We start from the raw sequence: 18,916 nt of genomic DNA, 5'->3' as shown, positions 1-18,916 counted from the left end.
GGCAGAAGACGATCCTGTCTTCAGACTAAGGTAGCGCACAGCACCGCAGCTGTGCGCCATTGCTCTCAGCACACTTCACACTCTGGTCACTGAGGGTGCAGGGCGCTGGGGGGGAGCGCCCTGAGACGCAATATAACATGATATACCTTAGATTGGCTAAAGAATACATCACATATAGCTCTGGGGCTATATGGATGTATTTTAACCCCTGCCATTTTTTACAGAAAAAGCGGGAGATAGGCTCCGCCCCTTCACGACGTCCTTATCTCCTCAGCACACAAGCGCCATTTTCCCTCACAGCTCCGCTGGAAGGACGGCTCCCTGACTCTCCCCTGCAGACTTGCTACTGAATCAGGGTAAAAAAGAGAAGGGGGGGCACTATTGGCAGCTAAAAACTATATAAACAGCAGCTATAAGGGAATAACACTTATATAAAGTTATCCCTGTATATATATATATATATATATATATAGCGCTTGGTGTGTGCTGGCAGACTCTCCCTCTGTCTCTCCAAAGGGCTTGTGGGGTCCTGTCCTCTATCAGAGCATTCCCGGTGTGTGTGCTGTGTGTCGGTACGTGTGTGTCGACATGTATGAGGAGGAAAATGATGTGGAGGCGGAGCATTTGCCTGGGTTAGTGATGTCACCCCCTAGGGAGTCGACACCTGACTGGATGATCGTTTTTAAAGAATTAAGTGATAATGTCAGCACTTTGCAAAGAACGGTTGATGACATGAGACAGCCGGCAAATCAATTAGTGCCTGTCCAGGCGTCTCAGACACCGTCAGGGGCCCTAAAACGCCCGTTACCTCAGTGGGTCGACACAGATCCAGACACAGATACTGAGTCTAGTGTCGACGGTGAGGAGACAAACGTAATGTCCAGTAGGGCCACACGTTACATGATCACGGCAATGAAGGAAGCATTGAACATTTCTGACACTACAAGTACCACAAAGAAGGGTATTATGTGGGGTGTGAAAAAACTACCAATAGTTTTCCCTGAGTCAGATGAGTTAAATGAGGTGTGTGATAAAGCGTGGGTTTCCCCCGACAAAAAACTGCTAATTTCTAAAAAATTATTGGCACTATATCCTTTCCCGTTAGAGGTTAGGACACGTTGGGAAACACCCCCTAGGGTAGATAAGGCGCTCACACGTTTATCTAAACAAGTAGCGTTACAGTCTCCTGATACGGCCACCCTCAAAGAACCAGCAGATAGAAGGCTGGAAAATATTCTTAAAAGTATATACACACATACTGGTGTTATACTGCGACCAGCAATCGCTTCAGCCTGGATGTGCAGTGCTGGCGTCGCGTGGTCGGATTCCCTGACTGAAAATATTGATACCCTGTATAGGGACAATATACTGTTAACTATAGAGCATTTGAAGGATGCATTACTATATATGCGTGATGCACAGAGGGATATTTGCACCCTGGCATCAAGAGTAAGTGCTATGTCTATTTCTGCCAGAAGAGCGTTATGGACGCGACAGTGGTCAGGCGATGCGGATTCCAAACGACATATGGAAGTATTGCCGTATAAAGGGGAGGAGTTATTTGGGGCTGGTCTATCGGACCTGGTGGCCACGGCAACGGCTGGAAAATCCACCTTTTTACCCCAGGTCACTTCACATCAGCAGAAAAAGACACCGTCTTTTCAAACTCAGTCCTTTCGTTCCCATAAGTACAAGCGAGCTAAAGGCCATTCCTTCCTGCCCCGGGGCAGAGGAAGGGGAAAAAGACTGCACCATGCAGCCGCTTCCCAGGAGCAGAAGCCCTCCCCTGCTTCTGCCAAGTCTTCAGCATGACGCTGGGGCTTTACAAGCAGACTCAGACATAGTGGGGGCCCGTCTCAAGAATTTCAACGCGCAGTGGGCTCACTCGCAAGTGGACCCCTGGATTCTACAGGTGGTATCGCAGGGGTACAAACTGGAATTCGAGGCGTTTCCCCCTCGCCGGTTCCTGAAGTCTGCTCTACCAAAGTCTCCCTCCGACAGGGAGGCAGTTTTGGAAGCCATTCACAAGCTGTATTCCCAGCAGGTGATAATCAAGGTACCCCTCCTACAACAGGGAAAGGGGTATTATTCCACGCTGTTTGTGGTACCGAAGCCGGACGGCTTGGTGAGACCAATTTTAAATCTAAAATCCCTGAACACTTACATAAAGAGGTTCAAATTCAAGATGGAATCACTCAGAGCGGTGATAGCAAACCTGGAAGAAGGGGACTATATGGTGTCTCTGGACATCAAGGATGCTTATCTCCACGTCCCAATCTACCCGTCTCACCAAGGGTACCTCAGGTTTGTAGTACAAAACTGTCATTATCAGTTTCAGACGCTGCCGTTTGGGTTGTCCACGGCACCTCGGGTCTTTACCAAGGTAATGGCCGAAATGATGATTCTTCTTCGAAGAAAAGGCATCTTAATTATCCCTTACTTGGACGATCTCCTGATAAGGGCAAGGTCCAGGGAACAGTTAGAAGTCGGAGTAGCACTATCTCAGGTAGTGTTACGTCAGCACGGGTGGATCCTAAATATTCCAAAATCGCAGCTGATTCCAACGACACGTCTACTGTTCCTAGGAATGATTCTGGACACAGTCCAGAAAAAGGTGTTTCTCCCGGAGGAGAAGGCCAGGGAGTTATCCGAGCTAGTCAGGAACCTCCTAAAACCAGGCCAGGTATCGGTGCACGAGGGTCCTGGGAAAAATGGTGGCTTCTTACGAAGCGATTCCATTCGGAAGATTCCATGCAAGAACGTTTCAGTGGGATCTACTGGACAAATGGTCCGGATCGCATCTTCAGATGCATCAGCGGATAACCCTGTCGACAAGGACAAGGGTGTCTCTTCTGTGGTGGCTGCAGAGTGCTCATCTACTAGAGGGCCGCAGATTTGGCATTCAGGATTGGGTCCTGGTGACCACGGACGCCAGCCTGAGAGGCTGGGGGGCAGTCACACAGGGAAAAAATTTCCAGGGCTTGTGGTCAAGCATGGAAACATCTCTTCATATAAACATTCTGGAACTAAGGGCCATTTACAATGCCCTAAGTCAAGCGAAACCCCTGCTTCAGGGTCAGGCGGTATTGATCCAATCGGACAACATCACGTCAGTCGCCCACGTAAACAGACAGGGCGGCACGAGAAGCAGGAGGGCAATGGCAGAAGCTGCAAGGATTCTTCGCTGGGCGGAAAATCATGTGATAGCTCTGTCAGCAGTGTTCATTCCGGGAGTGGACAACTGGGAAGCAGACTTCCTCAGCAGACACGACCTTCACCCGGGAGAGTGGGGACTTCACCCAGAAGTCTTCCACCTGATTGTAAACCGTTGGGAAAAACCAAAGGTGGACATGATGGCGTCACGTCTAAACAAAAAACTAGACAGATATTGCGCCAGGTCAAGGGACCCTCAGGCAATAGCGGTGGACGCTCTGGTGACACCGTGGGTGTACCAGTCAGTGTATGTGTTCCCTCCTCTGCCTCTCATACCAAAAGTACTGAGAATCATAAGAAGGAGAGGAGTAAGAACGATACTCGTGGTTCCGGATTGGCCAAGAAGGACTTGGTACCCGGAACTTCAAGAGATGCTCACGGAAGAACCGTGGCCTCTACCTCTAAGAAAGGACCTGCTCCAACAGGGGCCTTGTCTGTTCCAAGACTTACCGCGGCGGCGTTTGACGGCATGGCGGTTGAACGCCGGATCCTGAAGGAAAAAGGCATTCCAGATGAAGTCATCCCTACCCTGGTCAAAGCCAGGAAGGATGTAACCGCAAAACATTATCACCGCATTTGGCGAAAATATGTTGCGTGGTGTGAGGCCAAGAAGGCCCCTACAGAGGAATTTCAACTGGGTCGTTTCCTTTCCTGCAAACAGGACTGTCTATGGGCCTAAAATTAGGGTCCATTAAGGTTCAAATTTCGGCCCTGTCGATTTTCTTCCAGAAAGAACTGGCTTCAGTACCTGAAGTTCAGACATTTGTAAAAGGGGTACTGCATATACAACCTCCTTTTGTGCCTCCAGTGGCACCTTGGGATCTCAATGTTGTTTTGAGGTTCCTTAAGTCACATTGGTTTGAACCACTCACCACTGTGGACTTAAAATATCTCACATGGAAGGTGACGATGCTGTTAGCCCTGGCTTCAGCCAGGCGTGTGTCAGAATTGGCGGCTTTATCATATAAAAGCCCTTACTTAATTTTTCATTCTGACAGGGCAGAATTGAGGACTCGTCCTCAATTTCTCCCTAAGGTGGTTTCTGCCTTTCACATGAACCAACCTATTGTGGTGCCTGCGGCTACTAGGGACTTGGAGGACTCCAAGTTACTTGACGTTGTCAGGGCCCTGAAAATATGTTTCCAGGACGGCGGGAATCAGAAAGTCTGACTCGCTGTTTATCCTGTATGCACCCAACAAGCTGGGTGCTCCTGCTTCTAAGCAGACTATTGCTCGTTGGATTTGTAGTACAATTCAGCTTGCACATTCTGTGGCAGGCCTGCCACAGCCAAAATCTGTGAAAGCCCATTCCACAAGGAAAGTGGGCTCATCTTGGGCGGCTGCCCGAGGGGTCTCGGCTTTACAACTTTGCCGAGCAGCTACTTGGTCAGGGGCAAACACGTTTGCTAAATTCTACAAATTTGATACCCTGGCTGAGGAGGACCTGGAGTTCTCTCATTCGGTGCTGCAGAGTCATCCGCACTCTCCCGCCCGTTTGGGAGCTTTGGTATAATCCCTATGGTCCTTACGGAGTCCCAGCATCCACTAGGACGTCAGAGAAAATAAGATTTTACTTACCGATAAATCTATTTCTCGTAGTCCGTAGTGGATGCTGGGCGCCCATCCCAAGTGCGGATTGTCTGCAATACTTGTACATAGTTATTGTTAACTAAATCGGGTTATTGTTGTTGTGAGCCATCTTTTCTGAGGCTCCTTCGTTGTTATCATACTGTTAACTGGGTTCAGATCACAAGTTGTACGGTGTGATTGGTGTGGCTGGTATGAGTCTTACCCGGGATTCAATATCCTTCCTTATTATGTACGCTCGTCCGGGCACAGTATCCTAACTGAGGCTTGGAGGAGGGTCATAGGGGGAGGAGCCAGTGCACACCACCTGATCCTAAAGCTTTTATTCTTGTGCCCTGTCTCCTGCGGAGCCGCTATTCCCCATGATCCTTACGGAGTCCCAGCATCCACTACGGACTACGAGAAATAGATTTATCGGTAAGTAAAATCATTTTATATATATATATATATATATATATATATATATATATATATATATATATATATATATATATATATATTATATATATATATATATATATATATATATATTTATATATATATTATACAAAAAATATCCGCACCCACCGCCACCAGGGGTGCTGGTTGTTGCTCAGGAGACGTGACTCCATTTATTTTAAGCTGTTCGTGCCCGGGAAGTGTGGCGCCGGTGGCTCGTTTGGCTGCTGCGGCGCCTGCCGGTCTGGCTTGGGGGATTGTGGACGCACCGCCCGGCGGAGTGTGCCTGGTGCAGGTCGTGGACCCCATGTAGCGCCTTACCTATAGTAGGATGGTTTTGTTTGTTGTGCCCGGGACTTCCGGTTACTTCCGGTCCGGGACACTTAAATAGCAGTCCTCGTGCTGTCAGTGGTGATGCAGCACAGGGATGAATTTCTCCTCTTCTGATAATTGTAAGTTATGTTTGAACTTTTGAGTTTGACATAGTGACCTACATGTGATGTATTCAGAGGTTTATTTTCTCCTTGTTATTGTTTATACAGCGCCCTATGTTTTTCTATTGCCCTGTAGCTGCATCCTAGTAGCAGCGTCTGTGTGATCAGGTATGTTCAGTGTGACCCCTCTATGATTTTTGGTGGGCTGTTCATGTGGACTGGTATTTAGGACTTCTTGCTTGATTTGATCTCATAGAGACGTGACAATTACCGTCTGTATTTATGACCCTCATTTTGGTGTCCAGACCTGCTACCCCCTTTTGTCTAATATACATGATGATGAACTGATCTTAGGTGAGCTTTTCATACTGTACGGTGTATAGGGGGTGACACTATAGGTGGAGGTGGTGCGTTTACCCATAGCAGTGGTCCCCGTCACACATGTCTTTCTTTGGTGATGGGCTGAGCTGCCATTGTGGTTATATTTAGATTGTCTGTGTTCATTCTAAGAGTTAGCTGGATGTCACATGGCCTGGGAGGCACAGTCCTTTAATATGTGTATTTGTTTTTGTTTCTGTTCTAGACATTGCTAATTATTTGATGAATGATGTCAATTTAACTATGATGTGTTACTGGTCTTGAGAAAGGTTCGGTAAATGGACCGAAACGTCGACAATAAGGCTTTTGACAACTTTAATAAAAAGTCTTTTTTATGCATGGACTATTTTTATTCAAGCGAGAGTGCACCCTCCACTTCGTGGAAACACTGATAGATAGATATATATATATAATTAATTATAGGGTGTGAATCATCCAGTGCCTCCCCAGCCACTGACCTCACCGCACAAATACAGGAAATAGTACGCTGGCTGTAATAGATGATTTGAGCCTGAAATCTTACTGGGAAATTGCATCACTGTCTGTGTGATAAACACATACAAATGTTCCTGTATGATGAGAGAGCCTCTGTCTTTTGCAGTTTGTGGAGGACTATGAACCCACCAAGGCTGACAGCTACAGGAAGAAAGTGGTGCTGGATGGAGAGGAAGTTCAGATAGACATACTGGACACTGCTGGCCAAGAGGATTACGCAGCTATTCGAGACAACTACTTTCGTAGTGGAGAGGGCTTCCTGCTGGTTTTCTCAATCACTGAGCACGAATCTTTTACTGCAACAGCCGAGTTCAGGTTGGTGCTAAAAATAGTCTTAAATTAGAATTGATTTGATATTGATGCAGTCGCTTACACCTTTTTTAATCTATAAATTTCTTAGAACTATAATATTCTGTATAACAGTGTGAAGAGATGTGTGTCATGCTGAGACTTCTAGTTCTACATCTACTGGGAACCCACAAGTTGTCGAAGCATGATTTTATTTATTTATTTTATAAGTGATATTGAAAGAAGGAATTCTTTAAAAGTATTGTTTACTCTGGGCAACACACACACATTTCGGAAAAATAAATTACCAAGTAATTTGCTTGGCGCTGATCGTGACCCGTTTTGCTACAAGCAGCCAATAAATATTGGGATAGTTAGTCCCCACAAGCAAATTATAGAAGAACCAAAATTGGCGCTATAGAGCTGAATGTATTAAAAATTTCATACAATTTTATTCACAAAATACATAAAATTCTGATGTTGCAACATTTCATAAAATATAGCTCAATTAAATGAGAAGGGCCTATCATAGCACTGCATTCAATTTAGATATTATAGATGATAAATATAAAAATTTAAAACATGAGCTGGAACTCAAGCAACAAGTTCATCAATTTGATATAGCCACAGTCCAGGAACAATATTTGAAGCGAGATGGAAATAATTACCAACTGAAATTGGAGATGAGGACCTTTTAGACGGCTTGATTAAGGAATCCAAAGTAGGAAGTTCTGGGCACTATGCAGAGTACATTTCCTTAGTAATACACCACCTGGAAGTGATTCGTTGGTGGGTCAGGTCCCGGTCACGTGATCGCGGGAGGCAGCCAGTGACATCGGAGGTGCGTTCCAAATGCAGGAAGCGGTTCCCGCGATCACGTGACCGGTAGCTGGTTTATAAGATACTGAAATCAAACTTTGGCTATCTGGTAATGTGCAAAATAGAGTTTTAACCATTTAATGACCTAGGAATGTCTATCACTGAAATAGAGAGCTGAATGTAATTGTATTTTTAAAGGTTATTTGAATGATTGATTGTGAAACACCTGTAAAAAAATAGGCCATTAGCACTGCTATAAAAAGGGCATGAAGGGCACTGCACCAGATCACCTTGAAAAAGTAGTGGTAAACAGCGAAACGCGTTGGTGGAGGAGCTGTACATCACATCCTTATTCATCCGAAGAAAAAGCCTGGATGTCTGATATAGGAACTATCCTTTGCGAATTGGATATCTACAAAACGGACCTGAGCTTTCAATTGGACCAATTGGTTTCCTTAATCAAGCCGTGTAAAGGTCCTCCTCTCAAATTTCAGTTGGTAATTTTCCATCTTGCTTCAAATTTTGTTCCTGGACTGTGGCTATATCAAATTGATGAACTTGTTGCTTGAGTTCCAGCTCATGTTTTAATTTTTATATATATCATCTATAATATCTAAATTGAATGCAGTGCTATGACAGGCCCTTCTCATTTAATTGAGCTATATTTTATGAAATGTTGCAACATCAGAATTTTATGTATTTTGTGAATAAAATTGTATGAAATTTTTAATACATTCAGCTCTCTAGCGCCAATTTTGTTTTTTCTATACACACAGATATCTATCTGTGTATTTCAATTTTAGGAGAATGTTAGTTATTGTAATCGATCCTGTAGCAAACAGTCAAATGGGGCAAGTTGGGTCTCCGCAAAAAAATGTATTTTTCGGGGTCCATGGTCTCCACAGGGTTAAATCTTAACCTTGGGTATGATGCTTGTAGAGACCAGGACTGGCACCGAACAATGGGACGCCAGATCTCTCTCTCTCAAACACCCCCACTGGGCTGCAACACCACAAGTGGGTAGGTAATTTCGGCGGGACTCCCACTGCAACCTTCTCACTAGCAAGATGCAGGGGCTCCCTAGGACTGCATCTGGACACATTGGGGACAGATAAGGTGGGTTCCCACTTGCATTACACGCAAACTGCGCAGTCCTTCTGCTGCGGTCCCGGAACACGGACCTTGACTGCTGGCATGCTCCCATTCCATTTAGTGTACTACCGGCTGCACTTAACCACCAGGGCACACATGTACACTGGCCCTGGGGACATTTTAATAGGCCAGGAGAACCAGTGGTGATTGCCAGCACAGGGGGAGGTCGGTGCTTCCCCAGCGGCCTCTCCCCCAGCCCAGGGCGCCATTCCACTGCAGTCTTCCCGCCCTGGGCTGCTCCTTCCTACCTCCCTCCCTCCTTCCTCACAAGGGACTCTTGGTAGCCATTGTAGAGAGATATAACATATGCAGAGAGAGTTAGATTTGAGCAAGGTGTGTTCATACGGAAATCTAAATTGCAGTGTATAAATAAAGCAGCCAGTATTTACCCTGCACAGAAACACTATAACCCACCCAAATCTAACTCTCTGCACATGTTATATCTGCCCTCTGCTGTGTACATGGTTTTGCCCATTAGCTAACAAATTTGCTGCTGCAGTCAGGTCTGAATTAGGCCCTATGCCTTCCTCACAATCCACGCCACACTTGTAATCTGAGGACTCATCAGTACTTGCTGACACAGCTGAGGTTTCTGATGCAGAATCTCCCACAGGGGATAAAGAGGCCCAATCTATATTTAGTGTGGCAGCATTAATCAGCGCAGTCAAATTCTCTCTTTAGCTTGAAGATGCTGACCTGGCCACTACTTCCAAAGATCTGCTGCACACGTAGCAAAACTGAGGATAAACCCTCAGGCCAGGTGAAATGGCATACTGACATGGCTCAGGTTTCAGATTCTGATGCAGGAGGTCCGCTGATCCCTTGTATGGTGGTGGCTTCACAAACCCAACCTGGGCAAGGGCTAGCACTTCTGGATTCCACACTGGACACTTTTCACAACGAATGCCAGTCTCCGAGGGTGGGGAGCAGTCATGGGCAGTCACTTCTTTCTGGTCTCCAACAATGTACTCTAGCTCCGAGCAGTTTACAGGACTCTCCAAATGGCTCAAGACCTCCTTCACGGTTCGCCAGTACCAATCCAGTCCGACAACTCCACGGCAGTGGCCTACATAAATCGGCAAGGCGGCACTCGAAGTGCAGCAGCCATGCAGGAAGTGTCTTGGATTCTCGCCTGGGCAGAAATCCATCTTTCAGCCATCTCGGCAATATTCATTCCAGGAGTCCTCAACTGGGAGGCGGATTTTCTCAGTCACCAAGAGTGGTCTCTCCACCCGGACATCTTTCAAATTCTGGTATGCAAATGGGGTTTGCCAGTCGTGGATCTTATGTCCTCCAGACACAACCACAAGGTTCCCGTATATGGTGCTAGGAAGCAAGCTTCGTGGACGCTCTCACAGTTCTATGGAACTTTCCTCTGACATATCTCTTTCCTCCAGTATCTTTCCTTCTCAGAGTACTGCGCAAATTCAAGGAGGAAGGCGGCAAGTTCATCCTGGTTGCTCCAGCATGACCCAGGCACCATTGGTTCACGTATCTGAGAGATCTCTCCATAGCCAACCCCTTTATCTACCTCTTTGGCCAGACCTTCTCTCTCAAGGGCCATGTATCTTTCCAGACCTTCAGCGTAGCTCTTGAGACTTCCCTCCTAAGAGACAAAGGCTTCTCTTGTTCGGTAGTTTAGACCAGGGATGGGGAACCTTTGGCCCTCCAGCTGCTGTTGAACTACACATCCCAGCATGCCCTGCAACAGTTTTAGCATGGCCAAATAGCAAAACTGTAGCAAGGCATGCTGGTATGTGTAGTTCAACAACAGCTGGAGGGCCATAGGTTCTCCACCCCTGGTTTAGACTATGCTTCAGGCTTTGAAACCTGCCTCAGCCCGCGTATATTACCAGATATGGCACTCCTACTTCCAGTGGTGTGCTTAGGATCCCTCTGCTGTTACCCTTTTTACAGGTGGGCCTAGCCATGGTTCTTCGCCTGGCTTCTCTGAAGGTCCAGGTTTCAGCCTTGTCAATTGGTTCCAGAAGAGAATGGCTCCATTGCCAGATCTATGTACCTTCTTTCAAGAGGTTCTCTGAATAAAACCTCCATTTGTCCCTCCGGTGGCTCCGTGGGATATGTCTTTGGATCTTCATTGCCTTATCACTGCCCCCTTTTCGAACCATTGGAGACGGTAGAACTTAAGTGGTTAACCGCAAAGACCCTCTCTCCTGGCAATCGCCTCGCCACGCAGGGTCTCAGACCTGGGAGCTCTCTCCTGTTGCTCACCATTCTTGATTTTTCACCAGGACCAGGCGGTCCTTAGATACTACCTTAGGTAGGTATCCTTTTCTTGTTCTAAGTTCCGTATTAACAAACCCGTTGTAGTGCCGGCCTTTCAGGAATCTGGCCGCTCACAAGTGGATACATCATTGGATGTGGTCTGTGCTCTCAGGATATACGTGTACCGTACTGGTTCCCTTAGGAAGACGGATTCGTTATTCATTCTTTATGGATTCCACAAGCGGGGCTTTCCAGCCACTAAACAAACATTGGCTCTGCATGACCATTTCACAGGCGTATACACAAGCGGATCTGCCTGTTCCAAGTACAATCTCTGCTCACTCTACTCACTCTGTGGCTCCTTTGTGGGCAGCCAGCCATGGCGCAAGGCGCTACGTGATCTACTGCCAGCTTGTTTCTTAGGTTCTATGCCTTTGATATGTTTGCTTCTCAGGATGCAACCTTTGGCCGCAGTGTCCTCCTTTCAGCTTAGGAGCGTTCCCTCACTATTACAACCGCTTTGGGAGTACCCAATGTTAAGCATTAACCCTGTGGAGACCATGGACCGCAAAGAAGAAAAGAGGAGTTATGGTAAAACTTACCTTTTGTTAACTCTTTCTTTGAGGTCCATGGGATCCACAGGACGCCCACCCTAACACACTTGGCTTCAATGGGTTACTTTTACAGTATCCTTCTCTTCTATGTGAGAGTGTTTCCTGTGTGTACTATCCTTCCTTCTCTCTTTTCTCCAGCTCCTGCTTTGGGCTTGTTACTAAAACTGAAGTGCATGAGTATGGGGGTGGGTTATTAAGGGGGAGGAGCCTAGTGCATCCTGGGCGGCTCACAAACGTATTGTTCGGTGCCAGTCCTGGTATCCAACGGCATCATACCCAAGGTTAAGAATTAACCCTGTGAATACCATAGACCTTGAAGAAAGAGTTAACAAAGGTAAGTTTTACCATAACTCCTCTTGTTATATAGATATAGTGGTTCCCACCTCCACTGAAAAAACAGACGGTGTAATTGATGTATTTAAGCAAAAATGTGCAGCCTGACCATTAATCTTTCAAGGACATGCAGGCCTATATATGTATCCATCCAGCATTATGCAACTCAGTGTTTTGGTTTTTCTATCTGAACTTTATGGCATTTGATGAAGCAGTAAGGCTATTCTCCCATTGATATTGGTGAGTAATTATTCTACTGTCAGATTTGTACTGTTGTGGTTAGTTACACTACATGTCCAAACTATGTGGATACCCAAATATCACACTCTTCTTGGAAGGACTTTTACCCAATTTTTTCTTTTCTTTTTTAACACTGCTTTGGGAATTTACATCCACGCAGCCACGAGCATTAGTTGCACGCTGTGTCGATGGCAACGTTTTAAGTCTATGCAAGCTTCTCAGTCAGCACATGTGTCCCAATTTGTGATTTTCTTTTTTCTCTTACGTCCTAGAGGATACTGGGGTCCATTTAATACCATGGGTATAGACCATGGGTCTTCATCCTGTGGCCCTCCAGCTGCTGTGAAACTACACATGCCAGCATGCCCTGCCACAGTTTTGCTATTAAGGTATGCTAAAACTGAGGCATGCTGGGATGTGTAGTTCCACAGCAGCTGGAGGGTCGCAGGTTGAAGACCCATGGTATAGACTGTTCCACAAGGAGCCTTGGGCACTTTAAGAATTTGATAGTGTTTGCTGGCTCCTCCCTGTATGCCCCTCCTTCCAGACTCCGTTTACAAAATGTACCCGGAGGAGACGGTCACGCTTAGGGAAGCTCCTGAATAATTTTCTGCATTTATTTTCTGTTTTGTTATTTTCAGGCAGGTACGGTTGTCACCAGCCTGTCTGCTTTGTGGGACTTAGGGGGCGAAACTGCCCAACCTCCTATAGGGTTAATGGTCCCACTACCCGCTGACAGGACATTGAGCTCCTGAGGGAACATTTGCAAGCCTCACCATGGCGAGCATACTTTCCTGTAGCACGCCGCCACCCCTAACAGAGCCAGAAGAAAGAAGAGTGGTGAGTGTTATGCCGGCGTCCTGGGTAACGGGTCGCAGGATATTATGGCGGCATGAGGGTACGGAGCGCAGCGCTGAGGAGCAGGCTGCATCTCCAGGCTCAGATCAGTGCAGGCTGCACCGCTATGAGGGGTGAGCGGAGTCATCCTATACAGTACGCACACTGGCAAATCTGCTTACAGGGGCTATGTCCCACTGTTTAAGCATCTAAAACACCTCAGCCAGTTTAAAATAAAACTGGGAAGACTGTGCGCCATTAAGGGAGTGGGGCTTCACTATGAGCGGCTCACCAGCGCCATTTCACTCTACAGTTCTACACAGACAGACTGCAGGGAAGTGCAGTTTCTCCAGAAGGACTCCAGCTTACCTCAGGGGGTCATAGTAAGGGGGAGGGGAGCGTTATTAGAGTACTAAGCCCCTATCAGGGTACTTAGTCGGCGACCCAGCTAAGCTTGGCATTCGCACTAAGGGAGCAGTGTAGCTGGCTCCTATATACTCTGTGTCTCCCTGGAAGGGCTCTGTGTGGGTAACTGTGCTTTAACTTTTCCTGTGTGTGTGTGTGTGTGTGTGTGTGTGTGTGTGTGTGTGTGTGCGCGTGTGCTTCACATTTACAATGTCAGGCAAGGAGTGTGTTTCATGCACGGCAGAGTGTCTTTCTTCCTCAGGGGGATCGCTACAGTGTACTCAGGATAGTACACATTCTCAGGCTAGTGGGTCCGAACCAGCATGGTTGGATTCCCTTAAAGGGATGATCTCAAATATTTTGAATAAATTATCCCATAATGAAAGATGCAATACTTAAGGCAGTCTGTGACCTCATAAATAGAAATTCAGTTCCCATACCGGCCTTCCATTTGTCCGCAAAAGCGTACACTGGCCCGGATTCTGCAGGCTGACACTGATGATGACACTGCAAATTTTATGGTGGAGGCCATAAAAGAAATAGGCTTGCTCAACGCATGCACCATGGCCATGGCAGTGTCAGCACGCAGGGGTTTATGGCTATGCCAGTGGATTGCGGATGCGGATTACAGGAAGGGTGTGGAAAGCCTACCATTCACAGGTGAGGCCCTATTTGGAGATGAACTGGATACGTGGATATCCAAGGCTACGGCGGGTAAGTCTACATATCTTCCTTCCGCACCCCTTCCCCTTCCAGTTAGGAAGACCTGCTCGGCTCCAACTTTTCAGTCCTTTCGGACAGCCACATTTTAAAATAACACCAGAGGTTCTTCTACAGCCTCCAGAGGCAATAGAGGTAAACCCAGAAAACCAGCAACTGCAGGATCACAGGAATAGAACTCTGGTTCGGTTTCCTCAAAGCCTTCAGCATGACGGTGGACCGCACTGCCTGGAAGACAGGCAGGTGGGAGCCCGATTAAGAGATTTCAGTCACATATGGGTGACATCATGCCAGGATCCCTGGGTAAAAGATCTTATCACTCGGGGGTACAGGCTAGAGTTTCAGGAACTCCCACCTCAGATTCTTCAAATCAGGCTTACCAGCTTCTCAGGAAGCAAGTATGACTTTACAGGAAGCAATTCAAAAACTGGTACAGACTCGGGTCATTGTTCCAGTTCCACCTCATCTGCACAACAAAGATTATTATTCCAACGTGTTTGTGGTACCGAAGCCGGACGGTTCGGTAAGACCCATAATAAACCTCAAGTCACTGAACCCGTACTTACGGGTGTTCAAATTCAAGATGGAGTCTCTGATAGCGGTGATCTCCCGTCTGGAGGAGGGGGAATTCCTGGTGTCTCTGGATATTAGGGATGCGTGCCTTCATATTCCAATCTGGCCGCCTCATCAGGCTTATCTAAGGAAAAGGCTTTGGTAATCCAGTCGATGGTGTGGGATGTTCTGAAACCAACACGGATATCGGTGCATCTATGCATTTGCCTTCTGGGAAGATGGTAGCCGCTTACGAGGCACTGCAGTATGGAAGGTTTCATGCAAGGCCCTTTCAGCTGGATCTGTTGGACAGATGGTCCGGATCGCATCTCCACATGCACCAGAAGATACGTCTGTCGCCATGAGCCAGGATTTCTCTTCTGTGGTGGCTTCAGACTTCTCACCTGACAGAGGGCCAAAGGTTCGGGATTCAAAATTGGATTCTGCTAACCACAGACGCAAGCTTCAGTGGTTGGGGAGCAGTCACCCAAGGGGAACAGTTCCAAGGAAAATGGTCAAGTCAGGAAACCATTCTCCTAATCAACATTCTGGAACTAAGGGTCATATACAACGCCCTTTTACAGGCATCACATCTTCTTAAAGAGGTAACAACGATTCTCCTCTGGGCAGAAAGACATTTTGTCGTTGTCGGCAATCTTCATTCCGGGAGTGGACAACTGGAAAGCAGACTTCCCCAGTAGACACTACCTCCACTCAGGAGAGTAGGGCCTTCACCCGGAGGTGTTCGGGTGCTTGACATGTCGGTGGGGGGTTCCTCAAATCGATATGTTGGCTTCTTGTCTCAACAAGAAGCTCAAGCGGTATTGTTCCAGCTTGAGAGACCCACAGGCTTTGGCGGTGGACGCTCTTGTGACTCCATGGGTTTACCAGATGGCGTACGTGTGTCTACCACTTCCATTGATCCCAAGAATTCTCAAAGGAATAAAAAGAGAAAAGATTCAAGCAATACTCATTACTCCGGACTGGCCGCTAAGGGCCTGGTATGCGGATCTTCTAGAGATGCTACTCGAAGATCCGTGGCCTCTGCCTCTTCGAGAGGATCTTCTACAACAGGTCCCATTCCTCTATCAAGACTTACCACGGCTACGTTTAACGGCATGGAAGTTGAACGGCTGATTCCAGCTAGGAGAGGGATTCCTGACAAGGTCATCCCGACTATGATCCAAGCAAGAAAGGGGGTAACGTCTAAACATTACCATCGTATCTGGAAGAAATATGTCTCTTGGTGTGAGAGCAGACAATATTCTGCGGTGGAATTTCATCTGGGATGTTTCCTGCTTTTTCTGCAGTCAGGAATAGATGTAAGCTAACGCCTAGGCTCCATAAAAGTTCAGATTTCGGACTTGTCTATTTTCTTTCGGATCTACTGGAGATGCTCATAGAGGACCTGTGGCCTCTGTCTCTTCGCGAGGATCTTCTGCAACAAGGGCCGTTCGTCTATTAAGACTTACCACGGCTACGTTTGACGGCATGGAAGTTGAGCGTCAAATTCTAGCCCGGAAAAGGATCCCAGACAGAGTTATTCCAACTTTGATCCAAACCAGAAAGGGGGTAACGATTAAACATTTACCACCGTATTTGGAAAAAATACGTCTCTTGTGTGAAACAGGTAATTTCATGCGGTTGAATTTCAACTGGGACGTTGTCGCCTTTTTCTGCAGTCAGGGGTGGACGTGGGCCTACGCTTGGGCTCTATAAAAGTCCATATTTTGGGCTTGTCCATTTTCTTCCAGAAACAATTTGCTTCCCTCCCGGTGGTTCAGACGTTCTTGAAGGATGTTCTGCGCATCCAACCGCCCTTTGTGCCTCCCACGGCACCTTGGGATCTCAACGTGGTGTTGCAGTTTCTACAATCAGAATGGTTTGAGCCTTTACAGGAGGTTTGCGGGAAGTTTATTAGGTGGAAAACCGTCACACTGTTGGCCTTAGCTTCAGCAAGGCGTGAGTCGGAACTGGGGGCGTTGTCTCACAAAATCCCCTATTTGATTTATCAAGAAGATAGAGCTGAACTCGGGAACTCGTCAGCAATTTCTTCCTTAGGTGGTGTCTGCGTTTCATATCAACCAACCTATTGTGGTTCCTGACACCTCTGCTACTTCAAAGTCTTTGGATGTTGTGAGGGCTTTGAAGATCTACGTGCAGCGGACAGCTCGCCACAGGAAATCAAACTCTGTTTGTTCTCTCTGATCCCAATAAAATTGGGTGTCCTGCTTCAAAGCAGTCTACTGCTCACTGGATCAGTCTTACTATCCAGCATGCTTATTCTACAGCAGGTTTGCCAGTTCAAAAATCTGTACAGGTCCATTCTACTAGGTCGATGGGTTCTTCCTGGGCAGCTGCCCATAGTGTCTCTGCTTTACAGCTCTGCGAATACTTTGGCCTCTGAGGACCTTCAGTTTGGTCAATCAGTTCTGCAGGAACCTCAGCACTCTCCCATCCTGTTTGGGAACTTTGGTACTTCCTCATGGTACTAAATGGACCCTAGTATCCTCTAGGACGTAAGAGAAAATAGGATTTTAATTATCTCCTGGTAAATCCTTTTCTCGTTGTCCGTAGAGGATACTGGGCGCCCACCCAGTGCTTTGTTTTTTCCTGCACTGTTACTTGTTAAGTACTGCTGTTGGTTCAGCTGTTACTGTTCCTCATAAAGTTTGGTTAGCTTGGCTGTCCTCTTGTTTTGTGTGTGCTGGTTCGAATCTCACCACTGTCCTTTTTAAATCCTTCTCTCAAGGTATGTTCGTCTCCTCGGGCACAGTTTCCTAGACTGTTTGGTAAGAGGGGCATAGAGGGAGGAGCCAGCGCACACTATCAAATTCTTAAATTGCACAAGGATCCTAGTGGACCCGTCTATACCCATGGTACTAAATGGACCCCAGTATCCTCTACGGACTACGAGAAAAGGATTTACTGGTAGGTAATTAAAATCCTATTTATTTATTTTTTCTCTCTGTTTTTCTTAACCACTTGCCTGGCATGGTCGCATCAGATGCCACCACACCAGCAAGTGTCTTATCTGACTTGATTGCAGTAGATGCGTCCAGTCAGATACAGGGTTTGCAGCTGCAGGGAAGAGAAACTTCTCTCTGCTGCCACTATCAGAGGGACTAGACTGTCCATCTGCCTCGCTGCACCCTCCCCTCAGAGTTCGACATGCTTATCAGTGCCCATGCGGCAGAACCCCCCAACCCAGTGGCTGCAGCCAGGGCCGGCATCAAGGGGGTGCCCTGTGTACAGTTGTCCCAGGTCCGGCCACTCTGACAGAGTGGAGGGCCCAGGCTGCACAAACAGGCAGCCGTGGCTAGTCATGGCGGTGGCCGCCGCTGGTGAGACTGACGCGGCTGCCCTTCATATCCCACTGGCCGCCGCCGCTCCCCTTCTTCTGAGTGCGGGCCGTGCTGCCCGACCAACCTACCTGCTGCTGCCTCAAATTATAATCGGCAAGCAGCAGCTTGCTGTTTTAATAAGTTTTATTTTTATCCGGAGGCAGCGCAGCGTAACGTCGTGCCGCGTCGGGTGAAGAGGATCCGCGGTGCTGAAGAGCTAGGGACAGGACGGAGGCCAGCAGCAGACAGTGTGGGGGAGAGAGAGCAGAGAGGACTCTCTGGACGGATTCGGAAAGGTAAGTATGTCTGTGTTTGTGAGAAGGGGGCCCGGGGCTGGCAATATAATATAAAAAGTATTTCTCTTACATCCTAGAGGATGCTGTGGTCCACATTAGTACCATGGGGTATAGACTGGTCCACTAGGAGCCATTGGCACTTTAAGAGTCTGAAAGTGTGGGCTGGCTCATCCCTCTATGCCCCTCTTACCAGACTCTGTTTAAAAAATGTGCCTGGAGGAGCCGGTCACAGCTAGGGGAGCTCTCCTGAGCTTTCCTGGAAAAGTTTTAATTTAGACTTTATTTTTTTACAGGAGGCTGTTGGCAACAGCCTGCCTGCAGCGAGGGACTAAGGGGGGAGCAGTGTCCGCCCTGCGGGATCTGAGCCACTGACTCCGCTGACTGGACACCGAGCTCCAGAGGGGTCTGATCGGTCTCCAACACAGGGGAACCGTTCGCACCAGCAGCATGCCGCCGACCCCTTACAGAGCTGAAGTGAGTGGTGAGTTAGCCACCGACCCCCATAGCAAGCTGGGGGCCAGTGTGAAGATGGCGGCAATGGGGAA

At 47.4% G+C, this 18,916-nt stretch overlaps 1 protein-coding gene across 3 annotated transcripts in view; it reads left to right on the top strand.

The window, feature by feature from the left end:
- RALB (RAS like proto-oncogene B) overlaps positions 1-18,916 on the top strand; it is a 173,084-nt gene that overhangs the window by 88,541 nt on the left and 65,627 nt on the right. For all 3 annotated transcript variants that reach the window (XM_063934033.1, XM_063934034.1, XM_063934035.1), the window contains one exon: positions 6,652-6,860. In XM_063934033.1, the coding sequence (XP_063790103.1) occupies positions 6,652-6,860 (209 nt within the window). The remainder of the gene's footprint in view (positions 1-6,651; positions 6,861-18,916) is intronic.

Source organism: Pseudophryne corroboree, chromosome 7 (assembly GCF_028390025.1).
Source record: "Pseudophryne corroboree isolate aPseCor3 chromosome 7, aPseCor3.hap2, whole genome shotgun sequence".
In the NCBI taxonomy this organism is placed as follows: Eukaryota; Metazoa; Chordata; class Amphibia; order Anura; family Myobatrachidae; genus Pseudophryne; species Pseudophryne corroboree.
The sequence above is the reverse complement of the archived record's forward strand: the minus strand, read 5'-3'. Positions and strand labels throughout refer to the sequence as shown.